General features: G+C 43.6%; 2 protein-coding genes across 3 annotated transcripts; one reads left to right on the top strand and one right to left on the bottom strand.

The window, feature by feature from the left end:
• Window positions 1-1,123: 1,123 nt before the first annotated feature.
• Window positions 1,124-4,659, bottom strand: npl (N-acetylneuraminate pyruvate lyase (dihydrodipicolinate synthase)). The gene is made up of 12 exons (XM_030784732.1): window positions 4,601-4,659; window positions 4,411-4,480; window positions 4,196-4,269; window positions 4,020-4,107; window positions 3,856-3,913; window positions 3,652-3,727; window positions 3,447-3,539; window positions 2,398-2,546; window positions 2,098-2,144; window positions 1,859-1,943; window positions 1,696-1,735; window positions 1,124-1,511 (listed from the first exon to the last, which is right to left on the bottom strand). The coding sequence occupies exons 1-12, from the start codon at window positions 4,602-4,604 to the stop codon at window positions 1,366-1,368; spliced, it is 930 nt and encodes a 309-aa protein (XP_030640592.1). The 5' UTR covers window positions 4,605-4,659; the 3' UTR covers window positions 1,124-1,365.
• A 572-nt stretch (window positions 4,660-5,231) lies between these two features.
• On the top strand, window positions 5,232-14,975 carry edem3 (ER degradation enhancer, mannosidase alpha-like 3). 2 transcript variants are annotated; one of them, XM_030784177.1, is made up of 20 exons: window positions 5,232-6,253; window positions 6,402-6,447; window positions 6,986-7,086; window positions 7,311-7,350; window positions 7,520-7,632; window positions 7,795-7,948; window positions 8,537-8,671; window positions 8,822-8,927; window positions 9,046-9,143; window positions 9,342-9,467; window positions 9,672-9,755; window positions 9,897-9,980; window positions 10,214-10,338; window positions 10,520-10,694; window positions 10,795-10,940; window positions 11,178-11,322; window positions 11,854-12,045; window positions 12,195-12,360; window positions 12,487-12,672; window positions 13,578-14,975. In XM_030784177.1, exons 1-20 carry the CDS (start codon window positions 6,090-6,092, stop codon window positions 13,874-13,876), a joined length of 2,685 nt encoding a protein of 894 aa, XP_030640037.1. In that variant the 5' UTR covers window positions 5,232-6,089; the 3' UTR covers window positions 13,877-14,975. The 2 variants fall into 2 exon arrangements, with proteins under 2 accessions (XP_030640037.1, XP_030640038.1); XM_030784178.1 differs by having other exon boundaries at window positions 10,520-10,691.
• The last annotated feature ends 1,201 nt before the right edge of the window (window positions 14,976-16,176 follow it).

The raw sequence follows: 16,176 nt of genomic DNA on the forward strand, positions 1-16,176 counted from the left end.
CTATTTCTTCCTGTCCGTTCTTCCTGCAGATTAAGCATTTGCTGTTCTTTCAGCAGTAACCTCCTCTCTCTCTCTCTCTCTCTCTCTCTTTTCCAGCACTGAGGACATGTTATTGTACAAAAAAAGCAGAAATAACCAGGATATAAGTTCCCATTGGGAAACAACAGTGTCATTCCTGTGGTAAAGGTATTCACGATGTCCTATGTTTATTCAGTGGAAGAGCGTGTGCGACTGAAATAACCAGATGAAGAGAGTAGAAATCATCAAGAACGTGAAGAAAAAAAAAAGCGGCGAGTCAAAAGAGACCGCAGACGCTGCAGTCAAAAAAAACCACATATAAAAAACTGCCCCCAGACAAAGCAGCCCCTGTGTCCTTGTCGCACGCTCGCTCTCGCTCGTATCCAAGGAAGCCACAGAGTGGAAGCTTTGCACACAAAAGCCATGTGAGCTCATTCTGACTTTTCGTATCAGCGCTACAATCTCTGGTGTCTTCTCTCCACACTGACATTCAGGCAAGCTAAGGCAGATGAGCCGCGGCAAACTTACGAAGCAAAACACAGGAAATGAAAATGTCAGAAGTAATGTGAGGACTGATTGAGACAAAAACATATCAGGCAGTCAGGAATTCTTGGATTTTTTTTTATTCAACAGTGTACAAATGCTTACGAAATACACAAAGGCAGACAAATTTGTAGTGAGTTTTTCGGGTGCATTTGATGCATGTTTTACATTTCCCTTTGACTCCTTCGTTTTAACTCATCCGGCAGACATTTTAATACGATAAACCCTGAGATTAGAATACGCACGCTGCAAAAAATGTACTGGCTCACATTACAAACATTTCATTGTTCCCAGAAATAAAGTGTTAATACCGTTGTTTTTCTGCGATTGTACTAAATGGATTCAGTCACGTCAGTGTTCTCAGTAGTATAAAGGAACTCTGTAACAGAGAATTTGTAACATATAAAGATTACGAAACGCTACAGCACACTCGAGTGTGAATATGCTGTACGGTACAAGTATAATGAAGTTATTTGAAAAAGAAGAAAAGGCATTTAAAAGAAAAAAAAGAGTGAAAGAAAAAAAGTTTAGTTTTCTTGGAAAGTAAAAGTGATTATATAGACATATCCTGTATAAAGCTGAACTAAATATGTCAAGTTGTACAGTGATGTACATGATGTAATACAGTACAAAGGAGTATTACAAGTTTCAGCACTCGGTGGAAATGTCACACTCTGATTTGTTTTAAGTAACCTTAAAAGGTCTCGAGAGAGGAATGTATCGACGTTATGCCTTTATCCATACACAGCGGCGTGCCGTTCTATGGAATAATCTCAGTGAGGTCAAATGCCATAGACTAAGTCTTCAATGATCCTTGAGGACTTTTCGGATTTCCTCCGCTATGGGAAGGGCTTGAGATTGGGAGCAGCGTAACAGGGGGAGACGGGGAGGTCCCAGGGGCAGACCAGACACCTCACACATCACCTGCTTATTTACAGTCAGGTCAAACCCTGCACAGACCCAAACAAACAATAAAAAATTATGAGGGGAAAAAAAAAACAACAAAAAACATAATCTTATTACTGCCTGTTGTGTGTAGTGCAGCTGTAAAACTCTATTCATTCCAGATTCGCTTTACCTCAAAAGTCTACTAAGACAGGACGCTCAGCTCAGTCATGAATACTGTATACTCACCGTGCTTTTTAGCGAAGGTTATAATATGCTGCAGCTGAAACTAAGGAGAGAATGAACAGGGTCAAAGGTGAATACATAAAGAACCACTGAGAACTAAACTGAAGAATATCACTGTCAAACAAGATAGGTTTATATAGGTTTATATTTCGTAAATGAAACATACTTGTATCTTCCTGGCACGGTCAAGGTCTGCTGCCTCAAAGGCAGAGAGCAAATGGTTGATTGCACGGCCGAGGTAATTATACGTACTGCAGAGAGAGAGAAGAATGTTTTAAATGACCTCAGTGGTCATCACCATCCAATCATAAACCAGTCTGATAATGCTTTACATAGAGAGGGTTATGCTGCAGTAATACATGTGGAAACCTGATGGTTTTGAAAGTTTGTAACCTGAAGTCTTACCTGCCCACAGCTCCTTGGACATCCATAATAAGAGCACCAAGCAGTTGCTAAAAAGAGAAAAAAGAATCTTTCACTTCTGGAACTGATACAACACAACTTACGTCACAACTTATATCAGTCCTGACAGAGATCAAAATCAACTCGTGTATTTTCATTTACATATTCCAGAGAGTTAGCACAGACTGCTGAATAGACTGATAAAATGCAGATTAGCCTGTAGAGGTATGATTAACACGCGTGTGAATGCGGATTAAGATCAATCTAGAAACAATGAGAAAGATAAAGGAAAAGACAGATTACCTCATCAACACCATAGAGAACTGACAAGCGATGAGCGCGACAGTAACTCACACACTGGCCTAAATCTCTCAGGTCGGTACTAGTGAATTTCACACCCCGGAACGAGGGAATCTGTGTCTCTATTCCCTCCAACACGTCTTTAGCATCCACTAAACGAGAGGATGAGAAAGGGCGTTAAGAGATTTACAGACATTTATGAAACTTCATTTATGAAACACGGTCACAAAAAACTTCAGATAAATTAGGTGTCATTCCCTCTCCAGTCGCGTGCCATGACACACACCGTCTCAGATAGCTTTCAAATGAAAACATGACCATAAAAAAAGTGGAACAAAACAGGAAAATAAAACAGCAGCAGCAAAATGATAAAAGCTGACAGCACCAGTGAGGTGGGTGATTGCTTCATACAGTGTAGCCTAGTATGTAGACTGACAGTGGTCGTGGAATGTGTGAAAATTCTCTTCTCAAATCTCCTCCGGAAACAATTCCCTTTCAGTAGTTTGAATTTTTAGTCAGGGAACTATAACGTGTAAATATATTTAATGACACTCTTTGGCTCAGAGTTTGGTTGAGGGGGGTGGGGGTGTATGTGCCCAGATGCTGGTTGTAGCTACAGCTGCCCCGCCCTCATTAATAAAGTAAAAATCAATATGAATAATTTGGACTCCAAGCAATCTAAAGACAGTGGGAGGAAGTGGAGTGAACTGTGCGGTTACATGAACCATCTGATTGGTTGCTGTGTTGTGGAGTCAGGGTCTAGATTATTCCTTGAAATATTATACTGCCAGCAAACAGAATAAGGTTTTTGATAGTTTTGATAGTAACTCTGCATGTCTGTATCTTTATCTTTTGAAGTCGAAACCTTAAAAACCTTTTGAGATGGTGAGTGACAAAGTTCACTTTTCTGTGTCATCTGTGACAGAATGAATGATAATCAGCTGACAATTTTTACAACAGGATGACTATCATGCAGCTACCTCTGTTAGTCCTGCTATGTGACATTGGTTAGTAATTTGATTGGAGTTTTGCCTAAAGAAGGTTGTTCTCACAGTTGAGGCCAGTCATCCCTGGGATGTGATAGTAGTAAAGTGGAAGATCTGGAGCAGCCGAAGCAACTTCCTGAAGGAACATCCTCAATGCGTCTGAAAAAAAAAAAAAAAATTAGAAAAAAGGGAAGCAAACGTGATGTCATCAGTAAAACCCGATGACGCAGATGCACGTGATTGTAACACACATGGGAAAGGGATACCATACCTGCATTAGTGGGCTTAAAGAAAGACGGGGATAATAACGCTATTCCGTCAGCTCCAATTGTGGCAGCATGGCGTGCCTGCAGTACACACGGGGATCAGAATCACACAGTCGTTATTCTGGGGTTAGGAAAAAAAAAACACTGACTCCAATAGAAAGTGAATAAGGTATGGCCGAATCCAGTTCAGAGACAAGCTGGGTGCTTACCAATTCCTGAGCGTCCTTTAGGCTCATACATCCGACGTGTACAATCACCTGTTCCAATCTAACGACACAGACACACGTTTTTGTTGCTTGTAATGACATAAACTTTATGGCAATAACATAAACTGTATGTCGCCATTCTGTTAAGCGATGTCTCAGACAGTCACCTTCCTTTGCCTTTTTCACACCATTCTTTAGCCAGCCGCTTCCTCTCTTCGACGCTCAAAGACAAGCTCTCTCCTGTGGTCCCATTCACTTAGAACAACAGAATGATCATTTCAGTACAGAGAGCAGAATGATTTTTGTCTGTCTCCCCTTTAAAACAAAGATCAGCAACACTCACCAAATACACTCTTGACACCTTGTTTCTCAATCAGATAGTCAATGTATGAGCCAATCAATGATGGATTGATCTCACTAGAAGAGAACAGAGGTGGAAGATAACAATGAGTTTTGACGTTTAGAGTGCTGAGCTAAGCTAAAGAACATGCAAAACGCTGACCTAAAAGACAGATTTCATCTAAATCTTTGACTGACGACAAAAAAAAGAAATCATACCCTTCTGGTGTGAGCGGGGTGAATGTGGCAGCCACGAGCCCTCTGAGTTCTTTAACAACAGTAGACGAGGCTGCATCAAAAGACAACACTTAAAGTTCTGTGCAAAGCAACTGAAAATTACTGCAGTAGAACCACAACAATAACAAATACACTGATTGTGTATGACGTGTTGTTCACGTTAAATGGTTACCCATTCCTTCCGTCTTGCGATCTTTTCCTGACGTTATTCGGCGCCTGAAGTTTAGAGCACTTATTTGTTCAGATGCTTCAGTTCCTCAAATGACTTTTTCTGCTTTGGTCGTGTGATACATCACATTTGGGTCACATGAACCAGGGCCTCTGGGAAATGTAGTAGATTAGGCGTAACATGCTACTGATTTAACGTCATGGGTGGGTTGTAAAAGTTTCCCGGATGCGGATGTTGACGTCTACCTTAGGGCCAGCGTCCGGTGATTACTGGACAAATGTGAGGTTTCCAACCAAGTTATTTACGCTGGTCCAAGGGGGGGAACAGCAGGTATTCTTCGATGGACAACGACGGTTTGTGGGATTGTTCCTAAGCCTCATTAATGACCGATATCTGGACGGACAATTTACTAAGGTTGGCTAGCTTGCTATGAAGCAGCTAAGCTAACGCTGCCTTTTCTTAACAGCTGGCTGATCACAGAACAGAACTGTCATCGAAGGAGTACAGTAAACGTTTAGAACTGGATGTAGCCATATCGCCTAATTAATTCCGGTCCTTAATTCCGGTTGTTGGTCTGGTTCCGAATCAAATGAAAATTCCATGTGTACTGGGAAGAGACTGGAAGTAGTAACACCCAAAAGCTGGATAATGTTTTAGTTAGGGAAAAGATTTCAACCTCTGGACTCGTTGTTGAAATATATTAGCTCATATCACAGGAAGCTACAGTTTGGCTAAGTGTGAAGTTAAGCAACGCTCTTGCTTTCTAGTTTGACTGCACCATCGGTACTACTTTTCCTGCTACGCCTACTTTGTCTTGAGAACAGTACTTAGACCAAACATCCTGAAAGCAATACTTTCTGCTGAAATATGTAGCATTTTACTTATCCATATGCAAATCACCTTTTGATTTGAACAGCAGATCATTATCTCATGCATTGTTTTTATTGGTTGTCTGGTCAGTGTAGTGACAAGCGCATCTTGCGGTGTTGTTACTGGTTGGTTCTATGCCAACGTGTCATGCGTTTACGGTAAGTGGGGTGTTGTATGTATGGGGACCGACCTAGGCAGGTGTGGCAAACAGGTGAACTGGAGCCAAAAGGACGTGTAAGGTGTCAGTTGTATCTTGAATAGCCAAGCTGTTTATTTCCCATCTCTAACACTTGACGTGGTACCTTGTTTGATTAAATTATTTACATTTAATTTTCGTGTTCAAATAACATGCGAGTGGACATTATGCTGAACGACAACGCTGGATACCGGCAAAATTCAAATATAGGATTAGCTCGCGAGTTCGTCATGCCGTCTGAGCAGCAGAAGTTAAGTAGCTGTTAACAGGACTCAGGGCATTAGTGGAATTGTTTTGCACAACTTTTTTTGGAACGAGATTTTGAAATGGACCAGTGACGTCATCTATCGAGATGCCAGGGTTGTTGATTGTTAACTTCAGCTGAGACTGTTATCATCCCGGAACATCGTAGCATATGGTAGTGTAATGGTTGGGAGTTCTTCTTCCCTGAGACACCGCTGGAATTTAGCCATGGGGACACTGTGGATATTTTACTCTGCGACTATGCCAGCCTTTCTGCTGCTTCTACTACTGGGTCCATCTCTGAGGCTGTCTGATGCCATGTCCCGAGACGAGCGACATAAGTTAAGGTGAGCTGGGTGTATGGGATTTGTGATTAGTTGAGAAATGTTCGGTTTTCAGTAACTTTGACCGAAGCTGTGTCCGAGTCACTGAAAAAAAACTTGTGTGTAGGCTGACTAAAAGTGTGTGTGTGTGTGTGTGTGTGTGTTTCCACAGAGACCAGGTGGTGGAGATGTTTGACCACGCTTATCAGAATTACATGGTATGTGAACTTTAACTGTTTTCAAGAATGTGCTCCTCAGAACAAACAAATTGCTCTGTTGTAATTTGGGTATTTACTCCTTCGTAGTTCAAAGCCTTTATAGAGGTGACGTCTCTCTAGCCCAAATTTTAATCTGTACTGAAAGGAAGGGAATTTACCCTAGCATATGTAGACCCACTTCTTATGACATTAATTAACCCCAGGAAACAAAATTGTCATTGTAAAAATTTTACACACTTTGGGCAGTATTGTTTGGGTGACTTTCTTTCCTCCTACTTTTACCCCTTTTCAGTTTAAACCTGCATTTGGATACTTTTTACAGATGAGGGGTATCTGCCTTTATGATCTGAGACCGGCATTACCACTCATTTGTTAATCAGTGCTTTAATGCTGTGTATATGCTTTTGTATCACCCTGTGCTGTCGTATGGCTCTAGAGGCAGTTATGGCCACTCTCTCTCTCTCTCTCTCTCGCTCTCCCTCCCTCTCTCGCTCTCTCTCTCGCTCTCTCGCTCTCTCTCTCTCTCTCTCTCTCTCAGGAACATGCCTACCCAGCAGATGAACTGATGCCACTGACGTGCCGAGGGAGAGTGCGTGGGCAGGAGCCCAGTCGGGGAGATGTGGATGATGCACTTGGAAAGTAAGTTACTGAGAGAGAGCGAGCGAGAGAGAGAGCGAGAGAGAGAGAGAGAGCTGTGGACACCATGTTGAGAAATGGTCAGATGGATGAAGCGTAAGCGTTGAATCAGGTCCAGAGGGAGACTGTCGGAACTAATTTAAAATGCTCCCCAGTGCTGACAATCATGAATCCAAATGGGATTTGACTCACAGCCAATGACCAATGCCTGGTTTCTGTCTACTCAGGTTCTCTCTAACCCTTATTGACACGCTGGACACTCTAGTGGTGAGTAATCCATTCACCTGCAGGTTTAAACCTATCTGCCTTTTTTTTATTCCTCTGGATTCATATTCCTAAACCTTTGCTGGTCTGAGATATTGATTGAAGCTTGTTGAAAATGAGCATAGAGATTGCTTCTGCTGCATTTCATCACGTCCCCCCCCCCCTCTCTCAGCTGTTAAACAAAACTGCCGAGTTTGAGGCCGCTGTCAGAAAAGTCCTGTCAGACGTGCGGCTGGACAATGACATCGTGGTTTCTGTCTTTGAGACTAACATCCGTGTACTGGGGTAAGGCAGTCATATGAAATTCTGAAAGTTAATTGGAAAATTGTCAAATCGAACCCAAAAAAAAAAAAAAGTCAATCCTTTTTTTCTAATTGAGATCTCAATGCTCGTGTATCTTTTTTTTTTTTCCTCATTAAATGTGTCGTTCTGTGACTGATGTTTCAGGGGACTTCTTGGGGGACATTCGATGGCTGTGATGCTGAAGGACAGTGGACGCCACATGCTATGGTACAGGGACGAGCTGCTACAAATGGCCAAAGACCTGGGGCTCAGACTTCTGCCTGCCTTTAACACCAGCAGTGGCCTGCCCTATCCAAGGGTGAGCAGGCGCACGCAAACACGCGCGCCTACGCCGCTTCCAAAAAAAATGCCTTTCACTCTCCGTTAGAAAGCTTCGATTCAGTGTAATCAAACACCACACACTCTTAACTTAGTTCATCTAAGATCTAAACATGTTCTCGTGTCCCTTGTTATTCTTCTTTCTATTGGTTTCTCCAGTATCACTGAGACGGGGCCCCAGACAGACACCCCAGTCACACACAAATTATTCTCTTCCACTCTGAGTCAGCCGATTGGCAAGCAATTCTGCAAAAGTTTGCCTGGGGTGTGTGGGTTGAAGATGGGCTTTATGACTGCGCAATTAGATTATTCGCATGGATTAATTCCATACAGCTGCTGCGGTTTTTCAAATTGTGTTTTTTTTTTTTTTTTTTGCGGACGAATGCTCTCAATGTAGAAATTTGTCTGAAGAAGTCGTTAGTGAGAGTATATTGTCCTTTTCAAAGGCTGGACTGTGTTTCTGCCCTACGCTTCAAAACCTGAAACAGACTTCTAAAGTAAATTTTTCGGCTTCGGCACACTCTGAAAGAAACATGTTTTATTACCCTTGACTAATCTTACCCAAAAGGTGAACTTGCGGTACGGCGTGAGGGGTCCAGAGACTCGAACAGGCACCGAAACGGACACCTGTACGGCCTGCGCTGGCACCATGATCCTTGAGTTTGCTGCTCTGAGCCGTTTCACCGGGGATCCTATATTTGAGGTAAAGTATCATTTAGCCACAAATTAAAAATTTGCATAATTCAAACTTCAAGACCGACCTGACGTCGTTTTCCAGCGCGTCGGTCGTTTTGACGCGCTCAGACGTTCTGATTTCGAGACATGACCTTCTAAATGAATTTATACTATGCAGGCTCATGCACGGAGAGCGCTCGACTTTCTGTGGGAGAAAAGACAAAGGAACAGTAATCTCGTAGGAACGACCATTAACATTCATTCTGGAGAGTGGGTTCGTCGAGGTGAGCACGACCAGTCTGGGGAATATTCATTCTTTCGTAAAGAGCACGCATACGAAGCAAGTTTGTCAAATTGGCTGACTTCTAAATGTAAAACGTTTCTGAACTTCACGTTCTTCAGATAGCGGTGTGGGAGCTGGCATCGACTCCTACTACGAGTACCTCCTTAAAGCTTACATTCTGCTGGGAGACGACCAGTTACTCCAACGATTCAACATTGTAAGTGCTTTTTTTTTTTTCCTCTTTCCACCATCTTACCCTAACCGGTTTTCTGTTTGCCGTGTTAACCTGTTTTTGTTTGCTGAAGAAGATCTTATTTACACAAGTGTTTTCACCGTGTGAAGGGTGGTTCTTTTATGTGCCTCTGTAACATGGAACGCAGCTGTTAAATGTTTGGTTTTTTTGGATGCTTTCCAGCACTACGCATCCATAATGAAGTACATCAGCCAGCCCCCTCTGTTGCTTGACGTTCACATCCACAAACCTCTGTTGCCTGCCCGGACCTGGATGGACTCTCTCCTGGCCTTTTTCCCAGGTCTACAGGTGGGATGTGATTCCTCTTATTAATAATATCAGTGTGGTTTGTGTCAGCAGAAAACACAAACCAAATTAGGCTTTTTTTTTTTTTCCCCCCTCCGCCACAATTACTCTTTTGCTCACATGGTTGCTATTGTGTTTATTTGCTGAGTAGTTTGTTTGTTTGTTTGTTTGTTTGTTTGTTTTTAACTTTGTGAATTGTTCTGGCAGGTTCTGAAGGGAGACATTCGGCCTGCTATAGAGACCCACGAGATGCTTTATCAGGTCACCAAGAAGCACAATTTTCTCCCCGAGGCAAGTTCAAACTCCTCTGTGAACGGGAGATGTAACACTCTGAACGAGGTTTTGCTATAGTAACCCTTGGTTCATTAGCTCTCACTAATCCCCACGTCTCTCTCTCTCTCTCTCTCTCTCTCTCTCTCTCTCTCTCCCCAGGCCTTTACTACTGATTTCAGAGTGCACTGGGCTCAGCATCCACTCCGGCCTGAGTTTGCAGAGAGCACCTACTTCTTGTACAAGGTACCACAAAACCAAAATCAGTCAATTCAATTCATCACAGGTCGAAACTGATCGTAGTTACAGTAAAGCCCTAACTGCTGAGGTCTCCATTGGAACAGGGGTGTGATATTTATGGTCTAGTGTACTTTGGGAGCATGTCCTATTGGGTCCTGTAAAGAGGTCACACAGTTCTCCAGAGCGATTTAATCTATAGAACATAACACGTTATGAACCCACTTCGCTGGTTCTTCCAGGCCACCAGGGATCCATACTACCTGGAGGCGGGTCGCACCGTTCTTGAAAACTTGAACCGATTCGCCCGCGTCCCCTGCGGCTTCGCCGCCATGAAGGACGTGAGGACGGGAAGCCATGAGGATCGGTGAGTCAGACCGCAACGCGGGTAGAGGGGAATGATGGGGGCGGGGGGGCGCGTCGACAGCAGCGAGCGTCTGGAGCACGCTCGCTGTGCCAGGAGCTGTGTAGCAATGAGATAAATGTGATATTAGTTGGCAGTGTCTCTCATTCCTTTTTTTTTTTTTTCCCCCGCCTGTTCTTCACAGCATGGATTCGTTTTTCCTGGCAGAGATGTTTAAGTATCTCTTTCTGCTGTTCGCTGACGAGGATGACTTACCCTTTGATGTTGAGGACTACATCTTCACCACGGAAGCTCATCTTCTACCCCTTTCTTTGTCGACCACACCGCGTTCAAGGACAACCCCTGCTGTGAACACCGTGGTATTGCATGCCCATGTTAGGGATTCTTCTCCTGTATGCGGTCGAGATCAAAACATTCAGGGAATCATGTAGTTTCTCCCCCCTCCCCTTCTCTTTACAGACAGAAGAAGAACTGGAAGACCCAAATTTCGACTGGACCTGTCCCAACACACGTCTCCTCTTCCCTGACCCGGCTTTCCCCAGGAACCTCCGCGACCCAATCAGGAGCGCCGTGGATAAGAGCTGCCCACGCCCCTCTCTTCCCCGGTAGGTGATGGAAAGTAATTACACCCTTTTTTTAAACATTCATTTCTCATCATGCCCTGCTCCTTTTGGAAACAATATCATCAGACTTAACCAAAATATGTTTTATTGGAGTTCATGAAAGATTTAGTTAGAGGTCAGCGGGGGAAGCTCTCCTCTCTCCTCTCTCACCTCCTCCCGTCTCGTCTCTCCTCCTCCTCCTCCTCCTCCTCCTCCTCCTCCCCCTTCTGTCTCCTGCAGGGAGCCGGGAATGGGTCGACCTCCTCTGCGTGCCCAGGACTTCATGGCTAATAACCCAGAGCATCTGGAACTGCTGAGACGTATGGGTGTGAGTCTCATTCACCTGAAGGATGGCCGAGTTCAGCTAGTGCAGCATGCCTCACAGGTTAGACTCTCTCTCACACACACACACACACACACACACACACACACTGTATGCTAGATTCTGGGGATGTTCCATTGACTTCCATTATGAGAAAAGTAAGGAATAACGACCTCATTCTAACCCAGAAAACACTCAGTTTTAGTTTAGCCTATAACAACAATCCCTTTGTTTAAAAAAAAAAAGAAAGAGTTATGCAGTTTTTACTGGTGATGATGTTTTGATGAGTTTATGATTTTGACCCCAGTTTGCAAGATGTCTCCCGTAGAATAGTGTAGTTCCAGTTAAACTTCCTCCTAGGTTAGCAAAAACAACAGTACACACACAGCGCACGCACACACACACACACACACACACACACACACACACAACTTTAACACGTTATTTTGAATAGTGTGTATGTGATTACATGGAAGAGGTGATAAAACCAAATATAGATTTACATTTTACAGCACTGGTTCAGACTGACAAAGTGTGACACATAAATATAGGTCGCCATAAAGGGAAAGACTGAAGTCTGTTTGACTCCTCCAGGCTGTTAGTGCTGTTGCGGCAGAGGACGGCATGCGTTTCATGCAGGAAATGATGGAACTGTCCAGCCAGCAGCAGAAAGAGCAGCTTCCTCCTCGCGCTGTCCAGATCATCTCCCACCCCTTCTTTGGCAGAGTGGTACTGACCGCTGGCCCGGCACAGTTTGGCACGGACCTGTCCAAGAGCAGCACGGGGGTCAGTGCGACCTCTCTTGTTCAGAAACCTTCCCCTTTCTCCTCACTGCTGAACCTGTTTTGGTTTGATTTACACTTTATTTTGTACCTTCGTCCTGATTTTTCTCTCTCTCCGTGATTCCCTCTCTTTTTTTTTTTGCTCTGTCTCAGGTGAGAGGATTCGTAACGGTTGCTGAACCGTACAGCGGTTGCGCTGAACTGAGCAACGCGGCTTTTGTTCAGGGCCGGATCGCTTTACTGCAGAGGGGCCAGTGCATGTTTGCAGAGAAAGCCAGACACATCCAGAAAGCAGGGGCCATTGGAGGCATCGTCATCGGTGAGAGAGTGTGCTGGCTGCTCTGCTGTTGTTTAGACTGAGCCAATTAAAACGACCCGTGGTGAAAAAGCAGGGTCTTTTTCCTCCGCCTCTCTTTTCTCATTGGCCGTCTCTCTTTTCCGTCAGACGATAACGAGGGCAGCAGCAGTGACACGGCGCCGCTCTTCCAGATGGCGGGAGACGGGCGGAACACCGATGACATCACTTTGCCCCTCCTCTTCCTGTTCCACAAGGAGGGCAACATCCTGTTGGAGGCTCTGAAAGAGTACAGGGAGGTGGAGGTGTTGCTAAGCGATAAAGCTCGAGACAGAGGTAAGACTGTGAGGGGGGGGAAAAAAACTGGAGACGATCCATGACGATGACTCAAGCTCATGTTTTTTTTTCCAATGAGCAAAGCATTCAAAACTGTCATTAGAATTAGGATTAGAAAAGTTATTAAGGTTAAAACGGTCACTAAAAAGAAAACGGGTATTAAAATTAGTTTAAGCAAAAGCTGGGGAAGAGGCTGGTCATGCATGGTTCTGACCCTCACTTTTCTTTTCCTTCCTGTGTTTTTGTCTTTCCTTCTATGTGGTGTAACTGCTTACCTTTCCTTTGCTTCCTCTCTCTCTCTCTCTTTCTGTCTTTCTCTCTCTCTCTCTCCTGTTTTTCTCCTATTTGGACAAATAGAGGCCATATTTAAGGGGAAAGCCCTCCCGGGCACCCTGTTGGATGGCAGTAAGTGACCACCTCTTCTGTCTCTTTCTTATCCTTCTCTGAGGTGTCTTCTAAATGGACCTTACATAATGCTGAGCCTTTACGAAGTTCAAGTCCACAGTTTTTCAAGCTCTTTGTGGCGGCGCATTGTGTGAAAGGCTCTTTATAACCAAGTACACATGGCTTGCATTTGGTTGACTTTACTGACTTAGAGAGAGGGCGGCTGGCGCGTTACAAATTTTCAGGTTGTTGAAAGAGGCACTCAGAGTGCAAATAAAACTGCCTGTCCTCTCATTTCTGAAGACACCAATGCAAACTGGCTGTACCCCCCCCCCACCCCACCCCGGAATAACTAAGCATACCAGATCCTGAAAAATGGAGTCGGTGACAGCTTGGCCTCATTTGACTACTGTTTGACACTGCTTACTAAACAGGTGTGGTGCTACATGTACATATAGGTGTGGTTTTTAGGAAAGTGTTTGACGTTTTCCTTGTTTCCCTCCTTCCCACTTTTTCATCAGGTGGTGATAGACTTGAGGAGGAGGAGGATTGTTCAACTGAGGAAAAGGACCACAGTAGCCCCGCCCCCTCTACCACACTTGACCAATCACAACCCAGTACTCAGGAAGAGCAGACAGAGGAATCAGCCTTAGGTAAGGAGGAAGTGAAGCCAGAGCAGACAGTGGACAGTAATGAAGTCACAGGGGCAGAGGAGGAGGAACTTTCTGACGAAGGAGACAGCCAATCGGTGGACTCATTGATGGCTGATTGGCAGGAGGACTTGGAGGCGTTCAAGCAAATGGAAAAGGACGAACTTTGACGGCTCCTCTTCCTAGATGATTGAAGCGGTACGTTAACAGCCATACAACCCAAGCCAGCAAGGACACCTGCCTGTTCATCAGGACAGTATCGGGGGGGGGTGTGGCAATGACAAAAGCTGGCTTGATTGACACACAGATAGTGGTGTCTCCCTGCCTTCTCCCGTGTCCAGTTCTCAGGTGTTTAACACAGATCGCCGCTTCTCTTACCCTTCGCCTCTTTTCACTCATAGACTTTGGATTCAACACAACCTCACACAAACTGAATTCAAACTGAATCAAAGCATTCGCACAGGCAACGTGGAGCTCACGCCTGTTATTAGTCTTCTCTTTGTCTTATTTTATGTCTTCCTCTTTCTGAATGGATTCCCTGGTAATTGAAATATCTACTTTTAAGCTATGGACGTCGAATTATTGGATGACTCATCATCGATTGGTGTAACTGTGACAAAAAAAAAAAAACCTGCTCTTTTCTAATAGAATTTGTACTAATTTAATTTGTCGGCTCAGTTACAGGGTCTGTGTCAAACTATTTCAATGGATTTCACATATAACAAAAACAAGGAAAAAAAGAAGAGCTGAAGGCAATGAATCTTCAGTGAATCTTTTGGACCCTTGCAGAATGATGGGACGTATGACTGTTTCTGTATGTACCTCGTTCGTTATCGCAGGATATTTTGAGGATCGGCTCGATCGTACGTGTCTTACTCAGCTTCATCTCAAAATACATATTCCAAAAAACAGCCGCTGCAGAGCCGTCCTAGGTGGGGAAACCCCTTTGGAGCGACCGGATGTCTGGGAGGGCAGACGGGGATAGTTCTACAGCATACGCGATACGAGCAAAAGAGAAATATCAGGTGGACTTGATACATATGAGTAAAATCAAGCTGTTGACAAATTGTTTCCAAGGACCAGCAGCCAGCAGCCCCTCTTCAGTAATGGTCTGTTCTAAGACAAACCAGGGGGTGCTGAAGACAGTAGCAGACTATATCATGTACTGTCCAGCAGGGGGAGTCGTTGTTTGGTGGTTCCAGATGGAACTCGCTAATTAAATGGAGAGACCAAGTTCAGAGGCCAATACCATGGATACACTCAAATAAAAATTCATAAAGAAATGCAACATATTTGTTCTATCCTGATTTATTTTGGAGGTATTCGTTATCATTTTAAAGTAATTTTGTTTCTATTACTGTGGAGTCAATGCAATTATGATCAAGGCAAAATTCTTATGAGAGTGAAACATTCTCATTCAGGAAAGAAATATCTATATTTTGACCCAATAATTTAAAATGAACATCTTCATTTTAGGCTTATATCAGTACATAACACAATGTGCAACATTTGTTCCTGACTTGGACTAATAACTATAAGCTTACTATAAACTAATAATAAATGTAATACCTCTCACCAAAGAATACCTCAGAGTGAGGACAGGAAAAAAGGTTGGAACTGAAAATTGCCAGTGACTCATGGGTAAAGGCCCAACACCTATATCCAGTAGGTGATGTGTTATTTTTCAGCAGGGGGGATGGCCCAATGATCACTGACACTACTCTGTAGAGTATATAGTGGGATGGCAGGTTAACAAGGTGGATGCATTTTAGTCAATTTTTGCTAACAAGGGGGATGACATACCCCTCATCCCCCAACAAATCGCTTACTGCCCATATCACAAAAGTATTCTGATACTTACGTCTACAGGCAACTTTCAGCGATCTCAAGTCGGTAAGGAGCGGTTACTGAACAGAACAAAAAAGAACATTTTAACGCGTTACTGAATGAGCTAAAATAGCGCTCGTGCCCAGAAATTTTCAAAACACACTGCATCTCTCTGGACACTGGCACTACACGTTCCAACTTTGATAAATGCTCTCTCGTTAAATTTTGGATCTCACAGTCTGCCTTATATATCATCTTTACAATGTGATTAAATGACAATTTTTTTTTATTATTTAAGGGGAATGATTTATTGTGAGTAGTAATAATCTTATCGCTGTTTATGGTCTTCTTTCGCACATTTCCCTAACAGGGCATCTTGCTTCTCATCGGACTAATACAGGTCATGACAGTTATAAAACTTGTAATAGGCAATACGTTGTCTTTATGTCACTCCAAAATGAGGATGTAGTTTTCAAGTGTTAAAATTCAACATTGACAAACTGTCACATTTATCAGTTTATTTCGGTGGGCTACACTTAGTCTTTACTTTGGTCTAGCCTTCACGAATATAGTAAATCGATTCAGCCAACGGTTCGTCTGCATTCTTTTACACAAGCACTTGTAAATTCTGCTGTGAGGGAGT

This window comes from Chanos chanos, chromosome 9 (genome assembly GCF_902362185.1).
Source record: "Chanos chanos chromosome 9, fChaCha1.1, whole genome shotgun sequence".
NCBI lineage: Eukaryota > Metazoa > Chordata > Actinopteri > Gonorynchiformes > Chanidae > Chanos > Chanos chanos.